Source organism: Besnoitia besnoiti, chromosome V (assembly GCF_002563875.1).
Source record: "Besnoitia besnoiti strain Bb-Ger1 chromosome V, whole genome shotgun sequence".
NCBI classification, from domain to species: Eukaryota; Apicomplexa; class Conoidasida; order Eucoccidiorida; family Sarcocystidae; genus Besnoitia; species Besnoitia besnoiti.
Window position 1 is genome coordinate 3,495,117 of NC_042360.1, and position 23,799 is coordinate 3,518,915.

The window sequence follows — 23,799 nt, forward strand, 5'->3', positions numbered from 1 at the left end:
GTCGCCGCGAGACGCAGAGCGCCGAGAGAGAGCAACAGAAGCTGGCAGGGGTCGCACGCGGCGGGGGCAGGCGCGGGGAAGGAGCGGCGCAAGACGACGCGGGAAGAAGGCGCAGAAAGGAGTGACGCACAAAAAAAGGCGTAGAGAGAAGGGGCGTAGTGAGAGTGACGCAGAACGAAGCGGCGGCGGCCGGAGAGCGGTCGTAAGGAGGAGCTGAGAATGTGACACGAGTACGAGAGACCGGGCGCGCGGGGCGGGGGGGGGGGGGAGGCACCGACAAAGGACCCGCCGGCACGCAAAGCGCAGACCGTGCAAGCGATGAGGAGATGAAGGAAGTTTTCGCCCAAAGGGATGCGGGAGAGGCGAGGAAAGCCCGCCAGCCAAGGCCAGGGAAAAGGACGACGACGGACGAACAGGAAACACGCGAGGACGTTGCGGCGAGTGATGAGCAGACGTCGCGGAGGTGAACGAGGACGCGGAAACAAGCAGTAGAGGCGAAGCTGGTGTGTCAATGCTTGGGTTCAAGGTGGTTTTGGCTTCGTGAAGGCGCGTGTCAGGGACCCGCAAGTTCCTCAAAAGCCTGGGCAAACGGACTGAAGCTCGGAGAGTATGTCGCCCGCAGAGTCGCACGCCCCCAAGTTCCCTCGAGGCAAAACGGGCTCTTAGCGGAAGTGAATGCAGGGCGCGACGTCGCGAAAAACAAGAATTCTCATCTGGGACTTGCGGAAGTCTTTGCAAGCATTTCGGTCCGTCAAAAAGAGCCTGTGGCATGGCGGGGATAGGGGTTTGTGAGTCACCCCCCGCCGCGGGAAATACGTGGAAAAAAGGGAAAAGGCAAAGCCAGCAGGGGCTGTCGAATGTATATACACCCTGGCTCTTCGTCTCCACCTGGTCTAATGACTGCGTTTCTCTCCGCCGAGAAACAAGGAGAGATTCTTTGTCTCACGCGCTCGGCGCACGCGCGGATATCCACTTTTCCGTAGCCGCCGTGCCACGCTGACCCGCCAGCGCAGCGTTTCAGCGCCTTCGCTGTTGGATTAAGCCTCTCTTTGCCTCGCGTTTCCGCTTGGAAGGGACAGCGGAGGGGACCCAGGGGTCGTCAGTCTCGGGTGTTTGCTTCTCAGGCGTTCGTTTCCCATTTTTGCCACGTTTACTGGTTCTGGCGCCCCTCCTGGCGGCTAGTTTCTTGCAACTTTGGTTGACCCTCCTCCCCGTGACCGTGCCGCAAACACCTGGCAGCTCGGAGTCTGTTTCCTTTCCCGCGCTTGTCGTGGCCGTTGCTCTGCATGCCCTCATTGTCTTGCTGCTTTCTCTCGGGGTGTCTCGCGCTTCTCGTTCTTTCGTGTTTTCTTAGCCCTCCTCGTTATCCAGGAAGAAGCTAGGCGGATGGCTGCAGGGATTTTCTGCTCTTCTCCGTGGGCATGAACCGTCCGCCAGAAAAACCACGCGGGTGCAGAGTTCTTCGAGTTCTGAGTTGTCTTCTCTTGTTCTCTGTCGTCCTCGGCTTCGCCGCCTCTCTCTCGCTGTCGTTCCGCTTCTCCGCGCAACTGGCTTTTTCTCTCTCGGCATGCCCTCAGCTGCAGTCTTTCTCTGTCTCACGCGTTTCCGCTGCGCCTCGTGTCTCAGCTCTGTCGCCTATTTCTTTTTTCCCTGAGTTCCCTGACTTGCCTTTCCAGCCAACCGGCCGAGGCGGGCTCGACTCGTGCCTTCTGGCGCGGCGAGTCTATCTGAAGCAAGAAATTTCGGCCTGAGTTGTTTTTCGTCTTCTGCTCCTTCTGCGCGCGTATGGTTGAGGGCCTGCGCCGCAGGTATCTGTACGACGTCACTCTCTCTCCGTTTTTCTCTCCCCTTTTCTCTTTTTGCTGTCAGTCATGGTATGCGCATGTATGCTCGCATGCATGTAGAGACAAGAACGTCCATCTGCACTGATCGTATGTCTATCCACAACATATACACATAGTACGTATAATATATATATGTATATGTGGATGTGCAGTCATTCGTAGAGGAGCGATGGTGCGTACCTTCGAGCGCCTGAGAGAGGGGAGATCGGTGTAGTCTTATCCTCTCTAGTGTTGCTTTCCCGTGCGCCGTTGTCGCGTTTTCCTTGTCTGTTTCGTCTTCAAGATGGCGGCGCCTCCCTCCTCCGCGAGCCCCGCGCCGCTTTCTGCCGCGGCGCCGCTACTGCGGCCTGCGCCACGCCCCTCCTCGTCTGCCGCTCTCGCGTCTTCCGCGGCGGCCGCTTCGCCGCCTCTCTCTTCGTCGCCGCCTTCCTCCGAAGTGCTTGCGGTGTGCATTCAGCAGCTCAACGAGGAGTTTCCGACGCTCGAGTCGCTGGCGTCGCTGGACGCAAAGATTGCCTCGCTGCAGGCCTACCTCCGGGCGCTGGATAAGGACATTCTCGTGGCAGTCAGAGAGCAGGCACGGCGTTCGTCGTCTGCGTCGTTCGCCCCCGCGTCGGCGGCCTCCGCGCCGGTCTCGCTGGATGCGTTTCGCGCTCGCGTCAAGGCGCTGTCCTCGAGTTTCCACGCGATGCGCGCGAAGACGGAGGCGAGCGACCGCAAAGTCGCCAAAATCTGCTGGGACCTGCAGCGTCTCGCGCTGGCCAAGAAGAATCTCACGCTCTCCATCTCCTCCCTCAAGCGCCTGGTGATGCTAGTCACTGCCCTCGACAAGCTTCGCGTCGCCGGCAAGAATCGGAAGTACGCCGAGGCTGCGCAGCTCCTCCTTGCGATCAACAACCTCGTGGGCACCTTCGAGCCCTACAGGGACCGCGTGGAACGCATCGGCCTGCTCCTTAGCGAAAAGGAACTCCTCTGTCGCTCGCTGCAGCAGCAGCTGATCGAGGACTACCAAGCGGTCTTCGAGGAAGACGCCTGCACCCTGCCAGCCTCCGCCGCGCTCTTCCGCGAGCCCCCCCGCGCGGCGGGTGTTTATACACCCGCCGCCGAGGAGAAGAGCAGCAACCCGTTCGCGGCGGATCTTTCGACGGGGGCGGGAGGGGGAGGGGGAGGCGGGGCTGCGGACCGGGGTGGCCTTCTGGCGTCCTTGGGTGCGTCTGCGTCGCCGTTCGCGCCCAACGAGCGCAGCGACGCGCTGCTGTTCCTCGATCCGGCGCAGCGGGAGGCGCTGAAGGAAGCCCCTCTGGCTGTCGAGGTGCTCGGACCTGCCGTCGTCCGCGACGCTGTGCAACTCGTCTGCCACTCTCTGCTGTTCAACTACAATAAACTCTTCCGACCCAACACTGCGGCGATCTTCGGCGGCGACGCCCTCGATGGTCGGAAGAGCCAGGCGGACGCGCAGGGCGCTGCGGGCCTCGAAGTCATCGACCGGCGCTTCGCCTGGCTCAAGCGCACCATGCGAGAGTTCGAGGGCAAGCACGAGTCGCTCTTCCCCGCCAGGTGGCGCGTGAAAATGCATCTCGCCACGCTCTTCTGCCGAGTCACCAAGCAGCACTTCGTGGTGAGCCACTGGGCAGGAACGACTCTTCGCGGTCACCGTGAGGAGGCTGAGTGCATCAACGAGAGCGGTATTCAGTGTATACTGGAAATCCAGCCCTCGCGTGCAGCTCGCAGAAAGAGGGAGTTCGGCTCCGCCCCGCGCGCTGCGGCGCAGAGAGAGAGGCGGGAATTCCGCCCGTTCGCGGGCGTCCTCAGCGCGGCGTCGCGCTCCAGCCCTCGAGACGTCGTTCTCCCCATATCAGCTCGCTGTTGCGCGCTTCAGGTGTTTTTACGGGTCTCAGTTCGCGGCCAGCGGGTGTCGCGGCACTTGCCAGTCGGTGGCTTCAGGGGCCTGGTGGCGTGTGTGCTGTGTGATCGTATCGTGTGACTGCATGCAGGACATGCTGAGTTGTTCTCAGCACACGGTGGATCCGATTTTGTTGATCAGGCTGTTGCACAAGACCGTGGAGTTCGAGTTATCGCTGGACGCGAAGTTCCGACACGAAGAGAGTGCGCTGGAGATGATGAAGGATCTCGAGAACGACCGGAAGTCTTCGCTGCTGGACGCGTCCTCCGCGGCGGCCTCGTTGCAGTACTACGACCAGGTCTTCCCCTCTGCGCAGAATTCCTCCTCTTCCGGCTCGCTGAATCCCTTCGAGCTGGATAAGAGCGACGCGCCGCCGCCCGGAGGACCGACGGGGGGCAGGGAGCGCGAACGCCGCGAGGAAGAAGAGGAGAAGGAAGAGGCCTTCCAGCTCACCTGCTTCCACGGGTTGCTCTCGAGCGTGTTCGACCCGTTTCTCTTCCGGTGGGCGGAGTTCGAGGAGCAGCAACTGGTCGACTTCTTCTCTGCTGCGCTGGTCTCCGACAAACTCGTGCTGCACGCGCAATACGCTCCCGCGATCGTCGCTTCGGCCTTCTCTGAGATCGACGCAGAGGATGAGAAGCGCCGCAGGGGGCGAGCGCTGGAGCTTGAGCAACGCGACGGCGGCGCGAACGCCGACGACGTCGACGACTTGCTCGGCGAAGAAGAAGAAAGCGACGTGTGCGTTTTCTCCTCCGCCAGCGAGATCCTCAGCGCATGCAAGAAACTCTTCGACAAGGCGAAGGCCGTTAGCAGAGGCCAAGCCATCAAGGAAATCGCGCTCGTCCTCCAGAGGCTCTTCAAGAAATACGCCGGCGTCCTCAAAAACCGGTGAGAAACACGCACGGAACGCGTGGCGGATGCCGCGTCTCGCGAATGGCGCGCGGGTTTGCATACACTGTGCGTGTACTGTGCCCTCCTTTCTTGGCTGCTTCGCTGCTTTTCAATGCGTCGAGCCTCGAAATGCATCGGTCCCCTTTGCGGATTCGTCGCCATCCTCTCTTCTTTCCCTCTCTTTCTTCTCTACTTACGTGTGCGTTCCGCCTCGAAGATTTCCTCGTTTTGGAGCTTCGCTGTCCCCGCCGTTTCTGTCGTCTTTCCACGTCGCTCTCGTCTCTGCACGCCTGCCGCGTGGCTGTTTGCCGCTTTTTCGCATGTGCAGACTTCCGGCTTCGAAGCAGTTCGCGTCACCACCGTCTCTGAGCGACCTCGCGGCGCTCTTCCCCTCTGGCGCTTCTGGCGAGTCGCTCGCGGCGCCGGGTGCGTCTCTCTCGGCTGCGTCCTGCAGCGTCTCCGCCGCCTCACCGTTCCTCCTCGCATGCGCGACAGTGGGCACGAGTGTGTATGTGGAGGCCTCGCTGGAGCGGCTGAAGGAGAATCTGTCGAAGGCCCTCTTGGAGGCGAACGCGCCGGATAAAAACGCGATTTCCTCGCGGAGCTCGGCCGAAGACCTCGCTGACGGCGCCGGCACAGAAGCCGACGAGGCCCAGGAACTGAAATTCGAAGAAGTGCACGGTAAACGCAGACTACAGGAGAGCGACTGCGGCCTGGTTTGCCAGCTCGCGGGCCTCTTCCGTCTCAGCCTCGTGGCTGCTTCCTGTGGGCTTCGAAGTCTTATCCGAGCGGAAGAGGAGAGAGAGGCAGAGAGAGGACCCTTACGTTTTAAAGCACATCCGAGGAAACCACAGAGTGCACACTGGGTTGTGACCTCGGTTTCATCCTCTGTTGTTGGTTTCTCCGTCTGCGGCTGCAGATCTCCTGTGGACCGTCCAGTCGTCGGCGATCTCCCTCCTCGTCGCGTCGTTCAACTCTGCGATTTCTTCTTCTCTTTCTTACATGCTGGCGGAGGGCTCGAAGAAGGCCAGCGCGGCGTCGCGCGAAGAGCGCGAGAGCGAGGCCAGAGGCTGTCACGCGAACATCTCTTCACTGCAGCGCCAACTCGAGCGCGGCATGGCTGTCGCCAGTCTTTTCCTCAGCGCGACGCTCTGCCGCTTCGTGTGGGATAAGCTTGCGCAGGTGAGCCCGCCTCCTGAATGAGGAGAATAGAAGGTGTCGAGCTCGCGCGTTTTTCACCCGATCTGAAGTCGTTTCGAAGTCGGCTTTTTCCTCGTTTGCTATGCAGCGGGCCTCCTCGCCCAAAATCGGCATCTGCTTGGTACACGTCATTGCTGGACACTGAATCCTCGAGCGTGAACACTGGATGTCCTTTTTCTCTTTTTGCTTTTTTGCGGTGCAGGCTGTCGTCTCGAAGGTCCACGCGCAGCTCGCGCAGATCAAACAGCTGGCGCCGGCGGCCGCGGAGTCTCTGCTGCGAGACGTTGAGACCTTGCACGCCGCCCTCCTCGACTTGCCGGCGTCGGCGTATCTCGGCGGCGAGGCGAACGGCACAGAGAAGCTCGGAAAAAACCGAAAAAAGAAATTCCAAATGCCCGCAGGTACCCAGCGGGACGCGGTCGACAGCCACCACCGGCGAAAAAGTGGACAGCGGCCTATCCCTGAGCGTGGACGTTGGATGTCGCCAGGGATATAGTTACGGTGCATATATAGAAGATATAGCGGACTTAGCCTCTTTGTAGATACTCTGTTGCTGCAAGATGTACCCAATGATTACCGTGTATGAATATAACGAAGTCAATCAGGGTACTCTGGTGTCATTCTAAAGGCAGCGCGTTGACACCTGGGAATGTCTCTCTCAGGGGCTGTGCGGCGTGCCCGTATGCGAGCCTGCAAAGTCTGGGCCTCTGCGTCTGTCGCACGCGGCGTTCGCCTCTCTGTCTCTATGTGTAGGGTTAACGTGCGCAGACGTGTAGCAGCCTTTTTGGGCATTCGGTCTATCCGCGAGGTGTATGAAGGCTCATGCTATTCAGTTTCTCAGCAGCTTCTCTACTCTTCTGCACATGTGTGTTTTTGAGTGGTGGCTGCGAGGCGGCGATCGCTATCGCCACGCAAGAGGCGCGCATCCTGTTGACCTCGTAGATGTTTTGCTTACGCGAGCTTGCCTCTTCACGCGCCTGCATATGCGCATAGTCCTCCGTGTGCGCGTGCGAGTTTCTCTCGTCCGAAAGCGAATTAGTCTTGTTTTCGTGTTTCCGCAGGGTATGAGAAATACGTCTCGCGGGAGATGGAGCGCGCGGAAGCGCTTCTCCGCGTAGCTGCCTATCCGCCGGAAGACGAGGTTGCGACTGTTTCACATGGAGGTATGCCGAAAATACTGAAAAATAAACAAATTAGGGGTTCCATTTAGATTAGATGAGTGAAGATAGGGACGATGACGCAATTTCAACGCCGGTAGACTCCACGTCACCCCGTGGTTTCCTAACGTTCGCGCGGCGCGGTAACGTGAGAAATCCAGAGAGATGGAGCACGATATGTAGGTGCGCAAGTCGTTGGATGTATTACCTTTTTCCACAAAGGCCATGGCAGCTCCTGTGGCGTGTCATGTTTTCTGTGTTTGTTCAGCGACGTCTCTGTTTGGGCGATCGCATTCGTCGTCTGCGGTCCCAAAGGTTGAGAAGACAACAGTTCTCCCGATAAAAGAGAGCAAACTGTTTTCTTCTTCCTCTTTCTCGTCGTCCGCGCCTTCCTGTGCTTCGTCTTCTTCGCCGTCTTCGGGGTCTTCGGCGCCTTCGTCCTCTCTCGCGACCTTTCACTCTTCGTCCTCGCCCTTACCTTCCCCATTCGCTGCGTCGTTCTCTGCAGCGCCGCCGCCGGTTTCCGCTTCTTCACCCTTCGCGCCGCAGGCCTCCAAGCGCGAGGAGGACTCTGAGACCAGCGACGCCGGCAGAGAGGGCGTTGGGTCGCCGGACACGAATCCCTTCTCCGCGCCCTTCGCTACTTCGTTTTCTTCCTCCTTCTCGCCTGCGCTCGCTTCGGTCCCTCTAGGGGGCTTCGACGCCAGGAGGCACTCAGAAAAGGAGAGTGACCGGAAGGAGGAGAGAGGCACTGGAGGCGCGATGCTGCCTCTGCATGCGCTCGGCGACACGCTGAGAGAACAGGGCCTGAAGGCCGCGGGAGATGTCAAAAAACTTATCACAGGGGCGCGACTCTAGAGGGGACTTTCCGCCTGAGGCGGCGCAGACAAAGAGTCCTCAACCTGGAACCACGTATCCTGCACGCGGACGGAGAGGCGACATGTGCAGAAAGCGCAGGCATCTATTCATGAGTGCATACATTTATATAAACATATAGATCTATAAATGAGTCTCCAGAGTGGTTTACAGTGTCGGGCAAGTGGGTAATGACGCGCTATTGTGCTTTCGAGGCGAAGAGGAAGCGAGAGCACCCAAGAAAGCCTCTCATGTTGAGGACTCCATGAGAGGCGTTCAAGCCAAGAATCCACCTCAAAAATTAAGTTCATCATTTATATATATATATATATAGGAGTGGGCACGCCAGAAGTCACGTATTGCCATACGCCAGGCGCCTTCGGCGTCTCTGAGTAACTGTCGTTCCTATATCTATATCTATATCTATATCTATATATATATATATATATATATATATATATATATATATATATATATATATATATATATATATATACTTATACGCAGGCGTCCATTTATTCGTGTGCGTGTTAGTGCGGAAGGGTTCGCACTCAGACTTCCTCGTGAGGAACTCCATTCGATTCAGGAAGCAGTGCTGTCTTGCATCCACTCGCTCGGCTGTGCTGTCACGACCACTAAGGCGCTTGTTTTGGTGGCCCTAAGATCACCGACGGTTTCAATGTTAACGTACTAAATACCATGGGAGCGAAGATAATCTACTATGTAACTCCGTTCATGGACATCACAAGAGCATGTCTACAAGCTCTATAATGCTAAGCAAATCTAAAGTAGAGGCCCGCGAAACCGTTACGCGAAATCAGGCTCTGTTCACGTGTCTGATCGGGTGGGTAATTTTTTCTGAATCCGAGCGTCCTACAACTCTTTTTGAAACACGAATTGTTTTTTGTGGCTTCTTAACCTTTGAGAGCCTGTCGCGTCTTTCACGCCAGGCAGGACGGCACTTCGAAAGAAACTCCTTTTACACAGCGGCCCGCGCCTTCCCATCCGCGGACTCAGCCCTGGAAACAGCTGGCAGACTTCAGGTTTGAGGGAGCAATGCAAACAGACGAGAGAGCCTCCCCTGTGGTGGCCGCCCTGCTGTGATTGCCAGTCAAGGGTTAGAACATGCCAGTTGCCTATACACGGGAAAGGCGCGCATATAGGAACCTGGAAGAGGTCAAGTATCGAACAAACCACGATTAGCTAGCATCGCTATGCCAGAGAAAAAAGTGCAGCCACAAGCATCTGCTACCCGTTTATAAATGTCTGTGTCTACATATATATACGGAATGTCTATATGTAGAAACTCGTCCATGGATAAAGGACGGATGGGCACGTCAACCCCTATACAATACTACCTGTTCGGAACATCACACGCGCCCACGTGGATGCTAATTCACTCCTTCGTCCAAAAATTCGTTTCAAGGGGTTGGCGGGGGGGGGGGGGGGCGGGGGGGGTGGGTGGGTGGGATAATGGACACAGTAGAGCTGCGCGAACGTAGTCAACCACTTGAGAGGAAATTCCTGAGAGTCGTTCAAGGTAACTGCGGCCTTCATTTACATCCTCAACGCGGCTTTGAATTCAGAGGGTTTGGTTCGCAGTTGCCCCGAACCTCCCATTTCCCTAACGTGCAGGCGACTAGAGCAGAACTTCGCGCGGGCGAGAGAGAGTGCGTATGTGTGTGGCGTGTGTCGAAAAAAAAACTCAGTGATTTTTTTAATTTTGAAAGATGAGCATAAACCCATCAAAACTGCGTTGTGTGCGCTCGGGAAAAGTAAAATGGTTGGAGGAAATTAAAAAGTGCCGTGACCCGGGATCGAACCGGGGACCTTCAGATCTTCAGTCTGACGCTCTCCCAACTGAGCTATCCCGGCTGAGACGGTCAGGGTTCGAATCCGAGTAGCAGCAAAATGAATCACGAGGCCAAAAAACGCTTTAAATTTGGATAAAAAGCCAGGTTTTAATGGAGTTGAATGAGCGTAGAAACCCATCTGGAAGCCTAGAATAGGTGGTCCTCTTCTCTCGACTTGTAGTCAGGCGCGTGTGTTGCCAAACACTTTTACATACGTGTTGTTCACTAGTATCCCGTATACAGACTCACAATATTGTGTGTATTCGTCCACTCACTCGTCTGCTGCAGATTTTCTGGTTCGGGTGATCTCGCCCCTTCTCGGCTGAGAAAAGTCGCCCCCCACGAAGGAATGGTGAAGCGTTCAGACCCGAGTCCATGCCGCAGACTGAGGCACTTTAGACGGCCAAATTATAACAACACAGCATTTCAACATGAACGTTTTACCACGAAACTCCGGCCTGAAGAAAGGCAAGCATGCAGATATAAGCGTGCGGGTCTGTATACCTCGTGTGCAGCAGCCGGCGGCAAATGAACATATGTGGCTCCGAACTCGTGCGTCTTCAGGTACTGGGGCAGTTACAAGCACACATGCAAACTTATATGTAAATCTATCAGACTATAAGAGTTATGTGCCGCTTTCCTGCTTTGTTCCACGGACAAGCCGCGAACACTACGGCGGCCTGCCAGCTCGTCGCGTAGCGTGAATGGCGCGGGCAGTGTATTTGGCGACTTCTGCCAATGCTTCGGCAGCAAGTCGGAATTGAACTGCACGACTCTTAGGTTCAGCGTTTGAAGATGAGAGGCGGGGCGACGTCTTCTGGACGATGGAAATGTGGACATGGCCATGAGAGAGCCTTAAGTGTGGAATCACGAGAAACAATCGGTGGCTAAGTCAGGATCGCTGGCGCAGTCAGTAGGACTTCCAGGCTCTCCATGTCAGGCCATACCCGAGCCCATACACTTTTGGCCACGGCTCTTCTCTTCGAGGAACACCGCGACTCAGTGTTCCACAAGACGGGACGCAGAACACAACATGTCTACGTTTCCCACCTGTTTTCATGCATGTGCGTAAAAAAGCGAGATGGAGCAACATTTCGGCGACACATTCGCGCATTATCTCAGACGACTGCCACTTACTTGTTTGTGATTGAGACACTGCATGCAAGTATGCAAAATTAGAAATAGTTCTGGGAGACATTAGGGACTCGGCGGACATTACGGAGCTCCTGGCAGAGCCGAACGGCCTTGCTTTCAACGAAGAGACCTGTGTTTTGCTCCCTCGCGCCGTTAGACTGGAACCCCGGCAACCACAGGCAACACAGAAGAGCCCTTTCGGCTAACCGTGACATCTGTGGATATCCCACAAATGTTTACTGTGCCCGTCGTTTCCCTGCGGAGCGCACACGGAAGCGTCGTTGAGGGGAGCGCTGCCACACGCCGCCGTGAGTAGTATCTTTTCAAACGTGCACTGTAACGATTCTTTCAAAACGGAGCTGAGGCCAGGGTTGTGCCCGCCCACACCCCTCCCTATATATACATATATATATATATATATATAGGAAGGCAGCTGACAGCGGTGCGTACGTGTTTCGCTCCGCTGTAGTGTTGCGTCTGCCCTGCTATGTAGCACGGCGCGAAATCGACGCTTCACTGCCGTGCACATAAATACATATATATATATATATATATATATATATATATATATATATATATATATATATATATATATATATATGTCTGTATGTAGCATGGCTGAGGCTTGTAGTGGACGCTGGTCGCAGGCCTCGCGGTCCCACGTTCAGTTTCGTCTTTTCTGCAAGGCGTTCGTGCCACACACGAAAACCGCGTCTGCCTAAGCGGCTAGGCTGCATAGGCGGGGAAACGGTAGGGGAGGGCATCTGTCGGGTGGAAGAAGAACGTCGTGCCGATGCTGAGTCCACACACATCAGAGGCAGTTGCCACATACGCATATAAATACATATATATATATATATACATGTATAGTCGCCTTTCATCCTGGTTGCGGCAAACGTATGTATATATACCCGGAACCTGTCATACGTGCCTACACGGTTGATGGCTGCGCAATTTTGAACTCAACTCGCTTGCGTCCCGCATGGCGTCCGCGCGAGAGTTCTGTTTTCTTTTTACCTTGCCCATATGAACGCCCGGCATTCCTGTGTTCGCGTTTCTGATCTCTTTCGCTTGTTTTACCTGACGAGGTGGCAGACGCCGAGGACGGCGGCGACGACATGCAAACTGTTGTAGGAGAGAGCGATCTGCGGGCTCGAACACAGCGAGCGGGGATTTGCGTGAGAATCGAAAGCAAGACGCATCCAAGCAACCACGCCATACGTCTTCACCCACGTGACACTGGCATGAACCACTGCGACAGGGCCATAAAATACGATAAGTGCATTTTCATGAATATATATACATATCTACATTTATATTTGTAGGTATTTGCCGTTATTAAGCTGATCGAATACGCACAATCTGGGACTGGCCGCGCACTCATACACCTTCCTAAGACACGTAAAGCGAGGGGATGTGCGTGGAAAACCCTCAAGCACGAGAGTGAGAATTTGCACAGGCCGCGCGCGAGGCAGCAACCTTGGAATGTGTCGGGCGTCCTTTGAGTCTGTTTTCTCACATTGATCCAAATCGACGCCAACGCAACGGCTGCGAGGCGCGCGGCGAAGAGAAGAGAGAAAACGGGACCGACGTTCTTCCTGCCAAAGAGGTCGCTCGTCAGAGAGGGAAACAGCGAGAAGGTGCCTCCGTGGCACACGTGGATCAGCGAGAGACTGAGAAACAGAAAAATGCGCATGCCGACTCTAGAAAATGAGACATGCATGATTCGAAATCTCGCGACTAAGTGGAGACACGCGGGAGAGGCGGCACACACGCGCGCGACAAGACGCAGTCGCCGATGCAGCGCGCGCGCATAGCACAGAGACGCAAAGGAGACAGCGAAGAGAAGAGGCCGACCTGCCCTAGCTCGAACGACGCGGGGAGACCAGAGGAAAAACAGTAAGGAGGGTTCCCGTACCAGACTGTGTAGAGCTGAGGCGACTGCAGCGCGTAGGTGGAGAGGACAAAGAGGCAGGGCGCGGTCAGGGCGTTCATCACCACCTGCAAATCGCAACGCACAGAAGCTGCCCAGTGAATCATCCATCCATCAGCCACCAAGACAGGCTCGACACGCCCACACAAGCGCTCAACTGTATACGCTGAATGGTGATATACACGCATACATATACACACACACGCATATACATATAAATCATATACATATGTATAGACGCAGCAGTCGGCGCTTGCTCAGGGCTGTCGGCCGGCACACGAGGGGAAACTAGGCCGCCAGAGAAAACAGCCGCCCAACAGACACCTCTGCTGCTCAACCCGAGAAATGTGCAAGCGCGGAACCAGAGGCAGACCAGGCTGACCGCCTCCAGACGCCTCTCGCGAGTCCACATCCCCACCTCTCGTCAGTGAAGCCTGGCGCCTCGCGCCCGTCCAAACCGCCGTACCGTGCTTCGCATGTAGCCGATGCCGTCGCCGATGTAGCCCCAGACGAGCCGGCCGAGGCAGCAGATGACGCCGAGGAGGGCGCCGAGGCAGCTGAGGAGGAAGTCATTTGTGAGCGCCCACGCAGGCCCCGTGAGGCTCCAGGGGTCGCCGCCTTCGAAGGGGTAGCGCGTGAGCAGCTGCTGCGCGCCGACTGGAGCGAGCGCGGGCGGCAGGCGCGCGAACAGCCAGGCGTCCACCGAGTCCGGCTGGGGCAAGGCGGTGGCCGCCGCTGCGACGGAGGCCTCTGAGTAGAGCGGAAGCACCTTCCAGAAGAGTTGCACGAAGAAGAGCGACTGCCAGGAAAGCAGCAGCATGAGAAACAGCAGCCAGAAGGACACGGAGCTGAAAATGTCCTGCGGCGTCAAGATCAGCGAAGAAAGGAGCTGCGAGGAAGACACCGACGAGTAAGAGCCGGGACCTGACGTCGCTGCTGCACAGCAAAACCACAACACACAGGAAACCGCACATGACAGGCGGCGCTTCGAGCCAAGGCAGCTACATCCACGCTCGCCACTGGAAAACTCCACGCGAACGCGCGAAGCCTCGAAAGGCGGCATCGCCTTCGCTGACGCTCAGGGGCGTTGGCTGCATCTCCTGCGCTCCACTCCTTCGGCTGATGCTGCGCGTATCGGGCGACGATCAACGCGGGCTGCGGAAGCACAGGCTCGCGCACTTATCGCCCTCTCGGGCTACCCCGCGCGCCCGGTCGCTGCCTCGCGAATCAAGTAAAGGGAGTCTTTCCTGGGCGCCAAACTTCGCTGACGTCTCCCGTGAATGTCCGCCGGCCGCCGCACCGCGGACTCGCGCTGCGCCCAGGGCGAGCGTTCTCCTCTTTGCTGGGGCGAAGGCGTCCTGTCTGCGTGTCGCCGCGGAACATCTGTCGGAATTCGAAACCTCCTCACCGCGGGGGTCGTCGTACAGCAGCTTCTGCTGCTCGCCGGCTGTGGGCGAGTCCTCCGCCGCCGCGCCCACGTCCTCGGGATCAACCAGGAGCAGGATGCCGATGAACTGAGCAAACAGAGAAGAAAAAGGAGCAACAAACATGCAAAGTGGCGCCTGCGAGACGCACATCTGCGGACGCGGCGCTTAACCCGTGGAGTCCAATACTGTGTGTTGAGACACATGAAGCAACGCCTCGTGGGACTTCTCAGGAGCGACGCCTCAAACGCCTGCGAAGGCGCAGGCCCGAACTCGAGGAGAAGAAGCTGGCGAGCGCAGCAGAGCTGCGCAGACTCGCCCTGGAGCGCTTCCGTACCTGAATCACGGCGAAGCCTAGTGCCATCGTGATGAACAAGGACGGCAGGCGGTTCAGGACGACGGGATCTGTAATGACTCGCTCGCCTGGCGACAAAAAGCAAAGCAAATCAACGCGCCCTCATTTCGCGACGCCGCGCGAGAGTAGCCCCGATCCCAACCTCGAAGGGCTCGGACCGCATCGCCTGCAGCAACGAAACGCCTGGGGCCCGAAAGCTCCCAGCGCGCGTGGAAACAGATCCTCAACGGGGAGAAACGCCTCTGCAGGCGAACCCATATAGCCGCATTCTCAGGTGCAGTTCTGGGTCGTGGATCGCCTGGGCCCCGTAACGGCGGCCCGTTATCATCTCTATCTAGTGATGCGTGGCGCGGCAGCGGTTTCGTCGCCCTGTAGTGGTATTCAGCTTATAATTGGAAAACCAACATTTGTATACAAGCTGTACGAACATCGTGACGTTCATTTTGGTAGTCGCCTTCATGACGCGTGAGTTCTACGGAGGGCCGGGCAGCGGCAGGCTGAGAAGCGGTTCCCTACTGGACACGAACCCTAGGCCCTAAAACACTGAGACCCTCAACCCTGAATGCACTCGCGCGAGACTCGCGGCGCACCATCTGCGTCAGCGGGCGCGAAGGCACGCCGGGCCTCTGAGGGCGGGTGGAGCGCGTAGGGCTCCTGGATGCCGAAGACTGAGAGGGGAGAGATGAAGAAGGTGGGCAGGGACAGGAACATCTCCGCCGGCTGGTGCAGAAACAAGCTCTGCAACGGGCACAGGAGACAGACGCTCAGGCCCCGTGCGAAGAAGAGCAGTCCGCTGACCTGATGCGAGAAAACAAGAGGACAGCGAGAAAATAAAATTCCAGCGCATGCAGACACGCCCAATCCGCCACCAGCCCAAACTTGCATAGCGAGTTGGCACCCGTCGTATCCCCCCTCGGGGTTCAAACTTCTAACTTCCGGCAACTGGTGCAGGCATGGCCCTGATGCCGTGGGAGGAGGGAGAGGAGGGGGACTTCATTTTTGTAGAAAGAATCGGCGATCCAGAACCGTATAACTAACATCGAGTAAACAAAGCCCCGGAAGTCGTTCTCCCAATAACTAACGCGTCAGTTGGTTCTATATCCACAGTAGTTCTCATCTTTCACTCAAGTCGAATAGACAAAGACACTGTACTTCCTAGACTGTTGAAGTTTCTGACGCTACCTGAGACGCTGGGGCGTGTCGTTTTGATGCCACGCAAACCCTGAACCCTAAACGGCAGCTGGAGAGGCGTTCGCTGGCGTGATCGCCGACGCCTTACCCATCCTTTGTCCTGAGCCGGCGAGAGCCTGAGGGCCGCGGAGAGCGGCACCGGGTACGCGACGCCGCAGCCGAGAGCCGTGACAACCCCGTACGCGATGAGAAAGAGCGAAAGGTCATGCGCGCACACGCTGCAGAGTGCCAGGCCCAGACTGAGCCACGCACTGCCCAGGAGCGCCGTCCTGCAGACAGCCACACCGCGCGCGAGACACAAGTTTGTTCTCTCTTTCTGGCCGTCCGTTTCGTCTGCAGCGGTGTCATGGGGCTCTCGAGACCGGTTAGACCCCGCGCTGGGGAGCGCGTCGCGTCTCTCACAGAAAAGAAAAACGAAGCCCGAGCGCCGGATTACACGGGTACTTGACACGAAGGTGAGAAGTCGACGCACGGCTTGCACGCCACAGGACAGAGAGGAACGACCCGCACACGCGGACATGCGCAAAAACATCAGCGATGCGTGTGCACGGCTGAGGATCCAGACGCCTGACAGGGTCCCCGCCCAGAGGGCCGCGAGCCGTCATACACAGACACGGCGGCTAGAGCTACGCAGCGAGTACCAGGAAACTGCCAGAGCCCCACGCGGCAGATCCCTAGAGCCTCAAGACTCTGTCACGCCTACCTCTTGACGCCAATGCTACGACCCGCCAGCGTGCCGATGAAGCCTCCCACGCCTTGGCTTATCACCGCCCACGCATAGATACTCAGCCCATCCTGAACAAACAAAGATACATGGAGGAAGCGACGACTGCGGCGACTCCATCGAGAAACCCGAGAGGGAGCTCAGCTAAACCAAACCGGGGCCTTCGCGGAATCGCCGCTGCGCCCTGCACGCTACAGCTCGCCTCGCCTGTCTCCTCCGTCCTCCCGCCCGCAGGCTCTCCTCATCCAACTGCTAAACGCTTCCCTAGTTCAACCAGAAAACCTGTCTAGCTTCATCCGCATGCGTGAGATTATCGTACAGCCACGAATGGGCGGGTCCAACACACCCGAACAATCTACCGAGACAGAGAGCGTGGTGCCTCTAGCTAGACGTCACGAGTCATTTTATACATGTGCTTATTTTTCAGAGCCTGCTCACCTTGTACGAGGCCGCGGGCATCTCCTGTCGGCTGCGGACGTAGCCAATGAGGTAGGGCAGGAGATTGCCGATCGTGTGCGACCCGCCCAAACAGAAGTGCAGCAGGCACGCCCCGAAGATGCAGCGGATTCTGTGAAGAGTGAGGGCCTTCATTTTGAGTGCAGATAAAAATCGGCTTATACACGGGGAGGCTTGCAGTGAAGGTGTGGGAGAGGGCTCCGTGAAGGCTGGAGGCCGGCAGAGCTGTGGACAAGCGAGAGCCTCAAGTGGGCGCCGCGCAGAAGCGGCTGAAGACGATATCAGCTGGACGGCTGTGAGACGTTCCTTTTATGTACTTAGCTCACCGCGTACTTCGGATCAGACCAAAAGAGTTCACGAATGGTACTAGAAAATAGGAGAGTACGTTAGTTCTTGGGAAAGCGACTTCCGAACCACCAATATATATTGGTGGAATGTAAGACAGATCGGATATCGGGCGCTGCCACAAATCGAAACGGCGGACGCGAACAGACGATGTCTCTCCGAGGCAGCACCGCCGCTAGCTCAGGAGAAAGGGGCAGTGGCGGGCTCGAGAAAAAGGTGGAGGACGGGCAGCGACCGGCGCAGACAACCGGACGGAAGATGAAATTTGCTAGGCAGACGGCCAAGGAGCTTGGCAGGCGCCGCGCACAGTCCTTGGAGCGAGACACGGAAACCGAATGGCGGCAGAGGCGGGCGAGGCACCGCGAGCAAAACGATGAAAGCGAATGCGCGGAGAGAGAAGCACGCAGCACTTTGAGAGACGAGGCGACCACCAAAAGCTGCGGCGTAAAGCAGGCGAGCTGTGAGGTTGACTTGATCAAAGGGGCAGGGCAGCAGGCGACTCGGTTGGAGACAGGGACCGATGGGGCGAAGCAGACGAATCTCTCGTGAGGACGAGCATAAGGCGAGGTGAGCAAGCTGCGCCAAGATCAGAGGTCCGCTGTTGCGCGTCACGCACAGCTTGAAGGCCCGTGGAGAGCTCTTTGCGTTGCTCCCCCTCTTCTCTGTCTTGTGCCAGTCGGCGCTCCTGAGCGCCTGGCGAACAGTCTGAGCGGGGGAAGGATGGGCAAGACATGCGCAAAAGGGCGCCTCTCGGGCTGAGACTGCACACGCACGAGGACTGGAGACGGCCTGGCGCAGCGGAAACGAAGGAAAAAACAAATGCCTCGTCAGGGGGGTGTCTCCGCAGCGGCGCCGGCCGGCGAGCGAGAAGACAGGCAGAGGCGAGAGGAGACGCGGACGGGTAAAAAGAAGACAGGCGGCGCGGCGGGACAAAGAGATGTGCGCGTTTTCACTGGACAGCGGTGTGCAGAGAGACGGGAGGCGAGGACGAACGCAGCAATCGCTTTCTCTCGCCTTCGAACCCGACTTTCAAGAAAAATGTCGCGGGTTTTCATGCGCTGTATGTCCGGCGGAGAGGGCCGAGTTGCGCACGCAGATCGCGGGGGGGAAAGACGAAGATTCGCAGCAAACGCGTGTTTGTCCGAAAGGAGTGAAAAAAAAGAGACCCTCAGTTAGAGAAGAACAGAAACGCAGGCAGAACGAGGGCAACTAAGTCACTCCGCTGCACATCGTGCCTTGTCTGGCAACCGGCCTCCAGCGCGCGGTGTACGTCCACCGCGCAGCCCCCGTCTCCCCGAGTGTGTCGCAGGGCAGCGGAGATACCTGCTGTTCTCTTCCTGCCTAGTCAAATGCAAGCCCCTTGGCAGATTTCCACCCACGAATGCAGGAGCGCTCTCCCAGCTGCCTTTTGGATATGCTATTGCCTCTCAGGATGTCCTCCCGCAACTCAGAGGGCGTCAGCCGTCTCTTCTTTCCAGGGTACGAGCGCTGTTTACTGCCTGCCCTCCATCGCCTGAGTCCCTCCGTGTCCGGAGGGCAACTAGCAGACACGCACATGGTGCCTAGATCGGTTCACTGACGTTGAAAAAGCGACAGCCAGGGAACTTCCTCTTTACTTTTAACTATTCTGTCTCTTAGATTAGAGACAGTCTCTTGTTTTGCTGTGGTTTTCCCTCCGCATGCCGGAGTCTCCATCCGGCCGAGCGAGCCGCAGAATCGACGCTACGGCCTTTGTCTCCGGGCTATCGTGTCTGGGAGGCCTGCTTTGCCGCAGAGGACAGCGCGAAGCAGCAGCTCGGCAGCACACCGCCGCTGTCTCGCCGTTTCCGTCGCGTTCTCTTCTCTGCTAGAAATACCTCTCTCTCTCTCCACCTTTGGGCCCTGTTGACCTCCCGTCATCTCACGCGGGGGTCGCCAGCTTGCCTTCACTTCCCACGTGGCGGAAAATACGAGCGGCGTGCCGAGTGCCTTTTGGCACATCTCTACGGCCCTCGTATCTCGAGAGTCCTACAAGGAAGATCTCCGCGTTGTGCCCCTGGGCGTGTTGAGGAGAATCTGTTGTCTCTCGCTTCCGCCTGCCGCAGCCTTGCGAGAGCGAAGGAGAACTTTTCCTCGCCGCTTGCAGCTGCGGCGCCGAGGTGTTGACCGCCGGCGTCGCGCTGCTGCACGTCTTCCTTTGATGTGGCGAAACCCTAAACATTCACCCTCTTTGGGAGGCCCGTGGGACCTCTTTGGCCGCACTAGCGACTCAAGGGATGCAGTCGGTTGTATTTTTGTGGGGTTTTCTCAGTTGAACCATCCCCCGTGGACAATATAGTGTCTTCCTTTGTCTTTCAGCGTCCTTTCCTCTGCAAGCGGACACAGCGGGTCTCGCACTCGCCCAGGCGGCGGGGCCTTCCGCTACGAGACGCAAAGGCCTGTTCTATCTGCCTCTCTCTCTCCTCGCCTTGCTCCGCATGGTGCCCACTTTTCTCTCTCGTTTCCTGCGTTTCTGTCACATGTCCTGTCTCTCCCTCGCCCTTCTCGTTCCGCTCTTGCCCCTCGCAGAAACGTCTCATTTGTTTTCATTTTCTGTCTCTTCTTCGGGCTCTCTCCAGTCGCTCTTCGCCCCTCGTCTCGTCCGTCTCTCTTCCGCTCTCTCGCCGTGTCGTGTTTGCTGCCTTTGCCTCACCGCCTTTATCTTCTTCGCAAACTGAAGACCTAAGAATTGAGGCCGCACCTCTGCGACTCGCCTTTTTATCGAGACAGGGGAACGCGTCGTTTTCTCCTCTGCGGTAGCTGCAGGTTCAGGGATCCGAGAGCGGCGTAGCCCTGCAGCTGCTGAAGAAAGCCTTGTTGCAGCGAGATCCTCTCCTCAATGCGGCCCGCGCTCGCCGGCGGCCGCAGCGAGAGGGGGGAGAGGACGACGCGGAAGGCAGGGAATCACTCAGAACTTCCATCGGCTCGCTGGTTTCGAGGAGGGCACCGGCTGTCGCCTCGTGTCTCCTCGTCTCCCCCTCCTGTCGCCTCGCCCTCGGGCCTGTGTCTTCTCCTCGCTTTCAGTCTTTTCCTCACCCCTTCGCTCGCCTCCTTCGGGGACGCTCTCGTTGACTTCTATGCAAGGCGGGAAGTCTCCATCCGCGCCGGAGTCGCCTCTGCGCTTACTCCCTTCTCTTTCTTCCACTCCCCGGGTCCGTCGGCTGTCGCGCACGCTCTCTCTCCTCCCTGCGTCGCGGCCTCGCAGCGCATCCCCTCTCTCGTCGTGTCTCCGCCGCCCTCGTCTGCTCGACGTCCTGCAGCTGCGTCGGCTCCCTGGGGCACCCCCGCGGCCTGTCTGACGTCATCGGGAGCGCGCCGGAGGCGACGCCGCGGCGGCGCGGCTGCTAAGCGGCCGTCCCTCGACCGGCGCCTCGCCCGTCGTTTCCCAGTTTCCATTCTCTCTCCCAGCGTTCGCCGCACGAGGTCCAGTGAAGCCTGCCTCGCGTTCCTCCTTCTGACCGCGACTGCTCAGCGCCCGCAGTCGGTCGCGCCGGCGAGCGCCTCCACGGGGCAGCCGCGCCCGTGTGCTGGGTCGCTGCGGGCGTCCGCACAGCAAGTTGAAGCGCTCCGCGCGCCTCTTCCTGGGCGGTCTGCGCTGCTTTCGGATGCGCGAAGAGCGCCCGCGTCGACGGCGAGCCCCTTTCCAGATCCGAAGGCGGCTGCGCCTGCGGCGTCCTCGACCGCGCTGCGGATGATATGGGGCTATCCGGTCTTCGGGGATGACCCAAAGAAGCTGCGGAGAAAACCCGTCGACCACGCGTGGGAGCGAGGTCTGCGCCGGGCGAACTTAGCCTGGGAGTACGAGACCGCCAACCGCCTCGCGCAGGGCATGTAAGACAACTCGCTTGGGTTGTGCGCGGAGTTCAGATATGCATGCACACGTCAACTCTCTTTGCGTCCGAGTATTTTTGTGGGACACATCGATGTAGAGCCATGTCCGAGGTCTGCGCAGATGAGCGGCGCACACTGCGGCCTCTTCGTATATCTCTGTACCTTTCTATTTATCAGTCGACTCATCTATGCACATCTATTACCTCTCTCTCTCTGTATCGATCACTTCCCCGCCTCTATCTATCCACCTGTGTATCTCGCGGTCTCTACCTATCCATTCACATATATCTTTATATATACATCGTTCTATGTGTATCTCCCACATACGTCTATCTGTCTATCTATCCATAAGCGAGAATTCACAAGAACAGATACGCTCGTCGAAGCGTCCACGCCGGCTGCCACAACTGTGCCCCCGGTCGCCCTTCCTCTCGATTTTGCACATGACTGCATCCTGTAGGTGCAATGTGTGTTCCTGTCGCGCCGCTTTTTCGTTTCAGTTACTACATCAAAGAGGAGCACTCGATTCATACAATCGAGGAGGAAGGCCTCGGCACGACGGACGACATGATGATGACGGCTGAGCAGGCCGCAGGAAACGTCGAAATTGATCCCGAGGTCGTTCTGCGTTCCCGCTTCTCGACTGACTCTGGCTTCTTCTTTTCAGCGGCGCGTGCTGGGGGCTCAGCCGATCAGTGTCAACTCACGAGAATGGTGGCCCGCGTGCGGTCTGCGTGTTGCTGTGCCGCAGGAAGTCGAGAAGATCAAAAGAATCCTGCCCACGGTCGATCGCGGAGACGTAAGTCGGCACCCTCCGCCACAGGTGTCGTGTTCGCCGCACCTAGCAAATGGCGGTCTCAGATATGCGCACGGTCCTGCTCATGCGCCCACCACCCCCCCTCCCCCCACTGCCCCGCCCCCCCTCCTCATGTGAACTGGCTTGTTGATGCGTGAGGGCCCCGACATGTGCATACGCATGCATTGATATGTATATTCACGTTCCAGCTAGATCTGGTTCTCTGGCCTTCGCATGCCAGTCATGTTCATTCGTCTTGTAGATTTGCTCCTGGAGACTGCGGAGTGCATGGGCGGTCCGCGTCTGATTGTGTGGATTCGCCTCAGGGAGTGGGCATTGCGACCCTGATTGGTGCCAAAGACGGGATGTTTGCCTTCCGCTACAACGGGCCTCTGACACACAAATTCGGTTTTAAGCAGTGGCTGCGGTACGTAAGCGGCGCAGGCCTGTATCCGGAACCCGAAGGCCGCGGTGCTTTGCTAAGGCCACAGGGAAGAGTTGATCCCATGTCACCGGACGACAGCTCATGCAAAATGGAGCAGTAGTCTGATGCGGGGACTGCGCAGAAGAGGCGCACCAGGCATCTGCAGAGGGGGCGATCTGTCGAAGCTCTGTCGCACCGCGCTGCCTCGCTTTTCGTATTTCGCCTCTCCCCACAAGCCGCGGATGGCAGGGTCGGATAGATCGGCATTCCTCACACAGTCCACGAGAAGTGCGCAGTGCGCATGCTTGACAGTTTTATCGTGGAGGTGTGTGCTAGCACGCCAGGTTTAAGTGTCCGATGCACTGTCTCTGCACCTTGATGAGATCTGGGTTGACACTCTCGTCTTAGTCCGGTGTCCCATGTGAATTTATTCAGGTACCTCATCACAGCAAATTATCCAGGAGCAAAAGTGCGATTAGTGACGGAGGTGAGTCGAACCGAGTTTTCTTGCGAGCGTCTTTCAAAACCATCAAACTGTCTATCCCGTGCCCCCTTATGAGCACACTATTTCGCACACGAACATGCATATCGCGAGAGGGGGCACAACGAGTCAACAGACTTGACTGCGTGGCCGCCTCCGTCTCTCTAAACCTCTTACGAGGGTCATATTGTCTCTTATTGGATGTGCGCAGCACACTATCGACCCTGAAGACCGACCAGGCAACCAAAAACATCGGCTGTCGGACGAAGTGCTAGCGCAGGTAGGGCGCAAAAGGCCTTTGTGAACACGCCACGGTCTGCGTTTGCAGCAGAGAAGAGTCAGGCGTTGCGTGGTACTTGTAGGAATCGAGGTGTGCAACACGTCCGCACCTCGACCCAGGCAGTTGCACGGGATGCAATTCGGAGAGTGTTTACCGTTGTCGCAGTCGCGGTTCAGACTAGTCTGCGCTGCACCATTTAGTAGGTGTCGACTGCACCACTGGTTTGGAGAGCTGTCAGTCTGCCAGCCTGTCATGCTAGTCAGCGGCACTGCGGACAGGGAACTTGTGACAGCTGTCGGACGGCTCTTCCCTGTGGGCGGTCGCTTCATGTCGTAGAGGTCGACACTGCCGCGAGGTGTCTCCTTGTCCTGTTCAGACTCGGAAAACCGTCTTCTGGAGGCGCCCATATCACTACGAGAATCAGCAAGAAGCGTACGGTCCCAACCCCGTGGGCCACGTCCCGTCGCCTCAGCAAATTCGCTAAAGATGCACGTCCACTGCGTCTCAGGAAACACATGCTTCAACGCCTGTTTTTTAAAGAGGAGCTCAAAACCCATCCCTCAGAGGCAGGTGCTGTTAGCCCCGGCTCCATCCCTAGCGCGCAAGTGGCGAGTCCGCCCTTCTGCGTCCTTTGAGGTGTGTAGGGTCTGGGAGCCGGCGTGCAACCTTCGTGACATGCGAAGGCGGCGACAAATCAGCGTGTT

At 57.7% G+C, this 23,799-nt stretch overlaps 3 protein-coding genes and 1 non-coding gene across 4 annotated transcripts; 2 read left to right on the forward strand and 2 right to left on the reverse strand.

Annotated features, from left to right (window-relative positions):
* Positions 1-2,127: 2,127 nt before the first annotated feature.
* On the forward strand, positions 2,128-7,853 carry BESB_063060 (Vps53 family protein; the record flags this gene model as incomplete). Its single annotated transcript, XM_029364720.1, has 7 exons — positions 2,128-3,462; positions 3,839-4,635; positions 4,967-5,319; positions 5,558-5,820; positions 6,041-6,239; positions 6,900-7,001; positions 7,264-7,853. The coding sequence occupies 7 exons, from the start codon at positions 2,128-2,130 to the stop codon at positions 7,851-7,853; spliced, it is 3,639 nt and encodes a 1,212-aa protein (XP_029219428.1).
* Positions 7,854-9,652: 1,799 nt separating this feature from the next.
* BESB_063880 lies at positions 9,653-9,725 on the reverse strand. The gene has a single exon. It is a non-coding gene; the product is annotated as a tRNA-Phe (tRNA).
* A 2,188-nt stretch (positions 9,726-11,913) lies between these two features.
* BESB_063070 (transporter, major facilitator family protein) lies at positions 11,914-17,055 on the reverse strand (the record flags this gene model as incomplete). Its single annotated transcript, XM_029364721.1, has 10 exons — positions 11,914-11,982; positions 12,357-12,510; positions 12,756-12,838; positions 13,237-13,706; positions 14,179-14,284; positions 14,532-14,617; positions 15,140-15,347; positions 15,829-16,009; positions 16,444-16,535; positions 16,903-17,055. The coding sequence occupies 10 exons, from the start codon at positions 17,053-17,055 to the stop codon at positions 11,914-11,916; spliced, it is 1,602 nt and encodes a 533-aa protein (XP_029219429.1).
* A 3,067-nt stretch (positions 17,056-20,122) lies between these two features.
* On the forward strand, positions 20,123-23,579 carry BESB_063080 (uncharacterized protein; the record flags this gene model as incomplete). Its single annotated transcript, XM_029364722.1, has 7 exons — positions 20,123-21,114; positions 21,615-21,732; positions 21,866-21,913; positions 22,237-22,337; positions 22,770-22,821; positions 23,027-23,095; positions 23,472-23,579. The coding sequence occupies 7 exons, from the start codon at positions 20,123-20,125 to the stop codon at positions 23,577-23,579; spliced, it is 1,488 nt and encodes a 495-aa protein (XP_029219430.1).
* Positions 23,580-23,799: the final 220 nt, after the last annotated feature.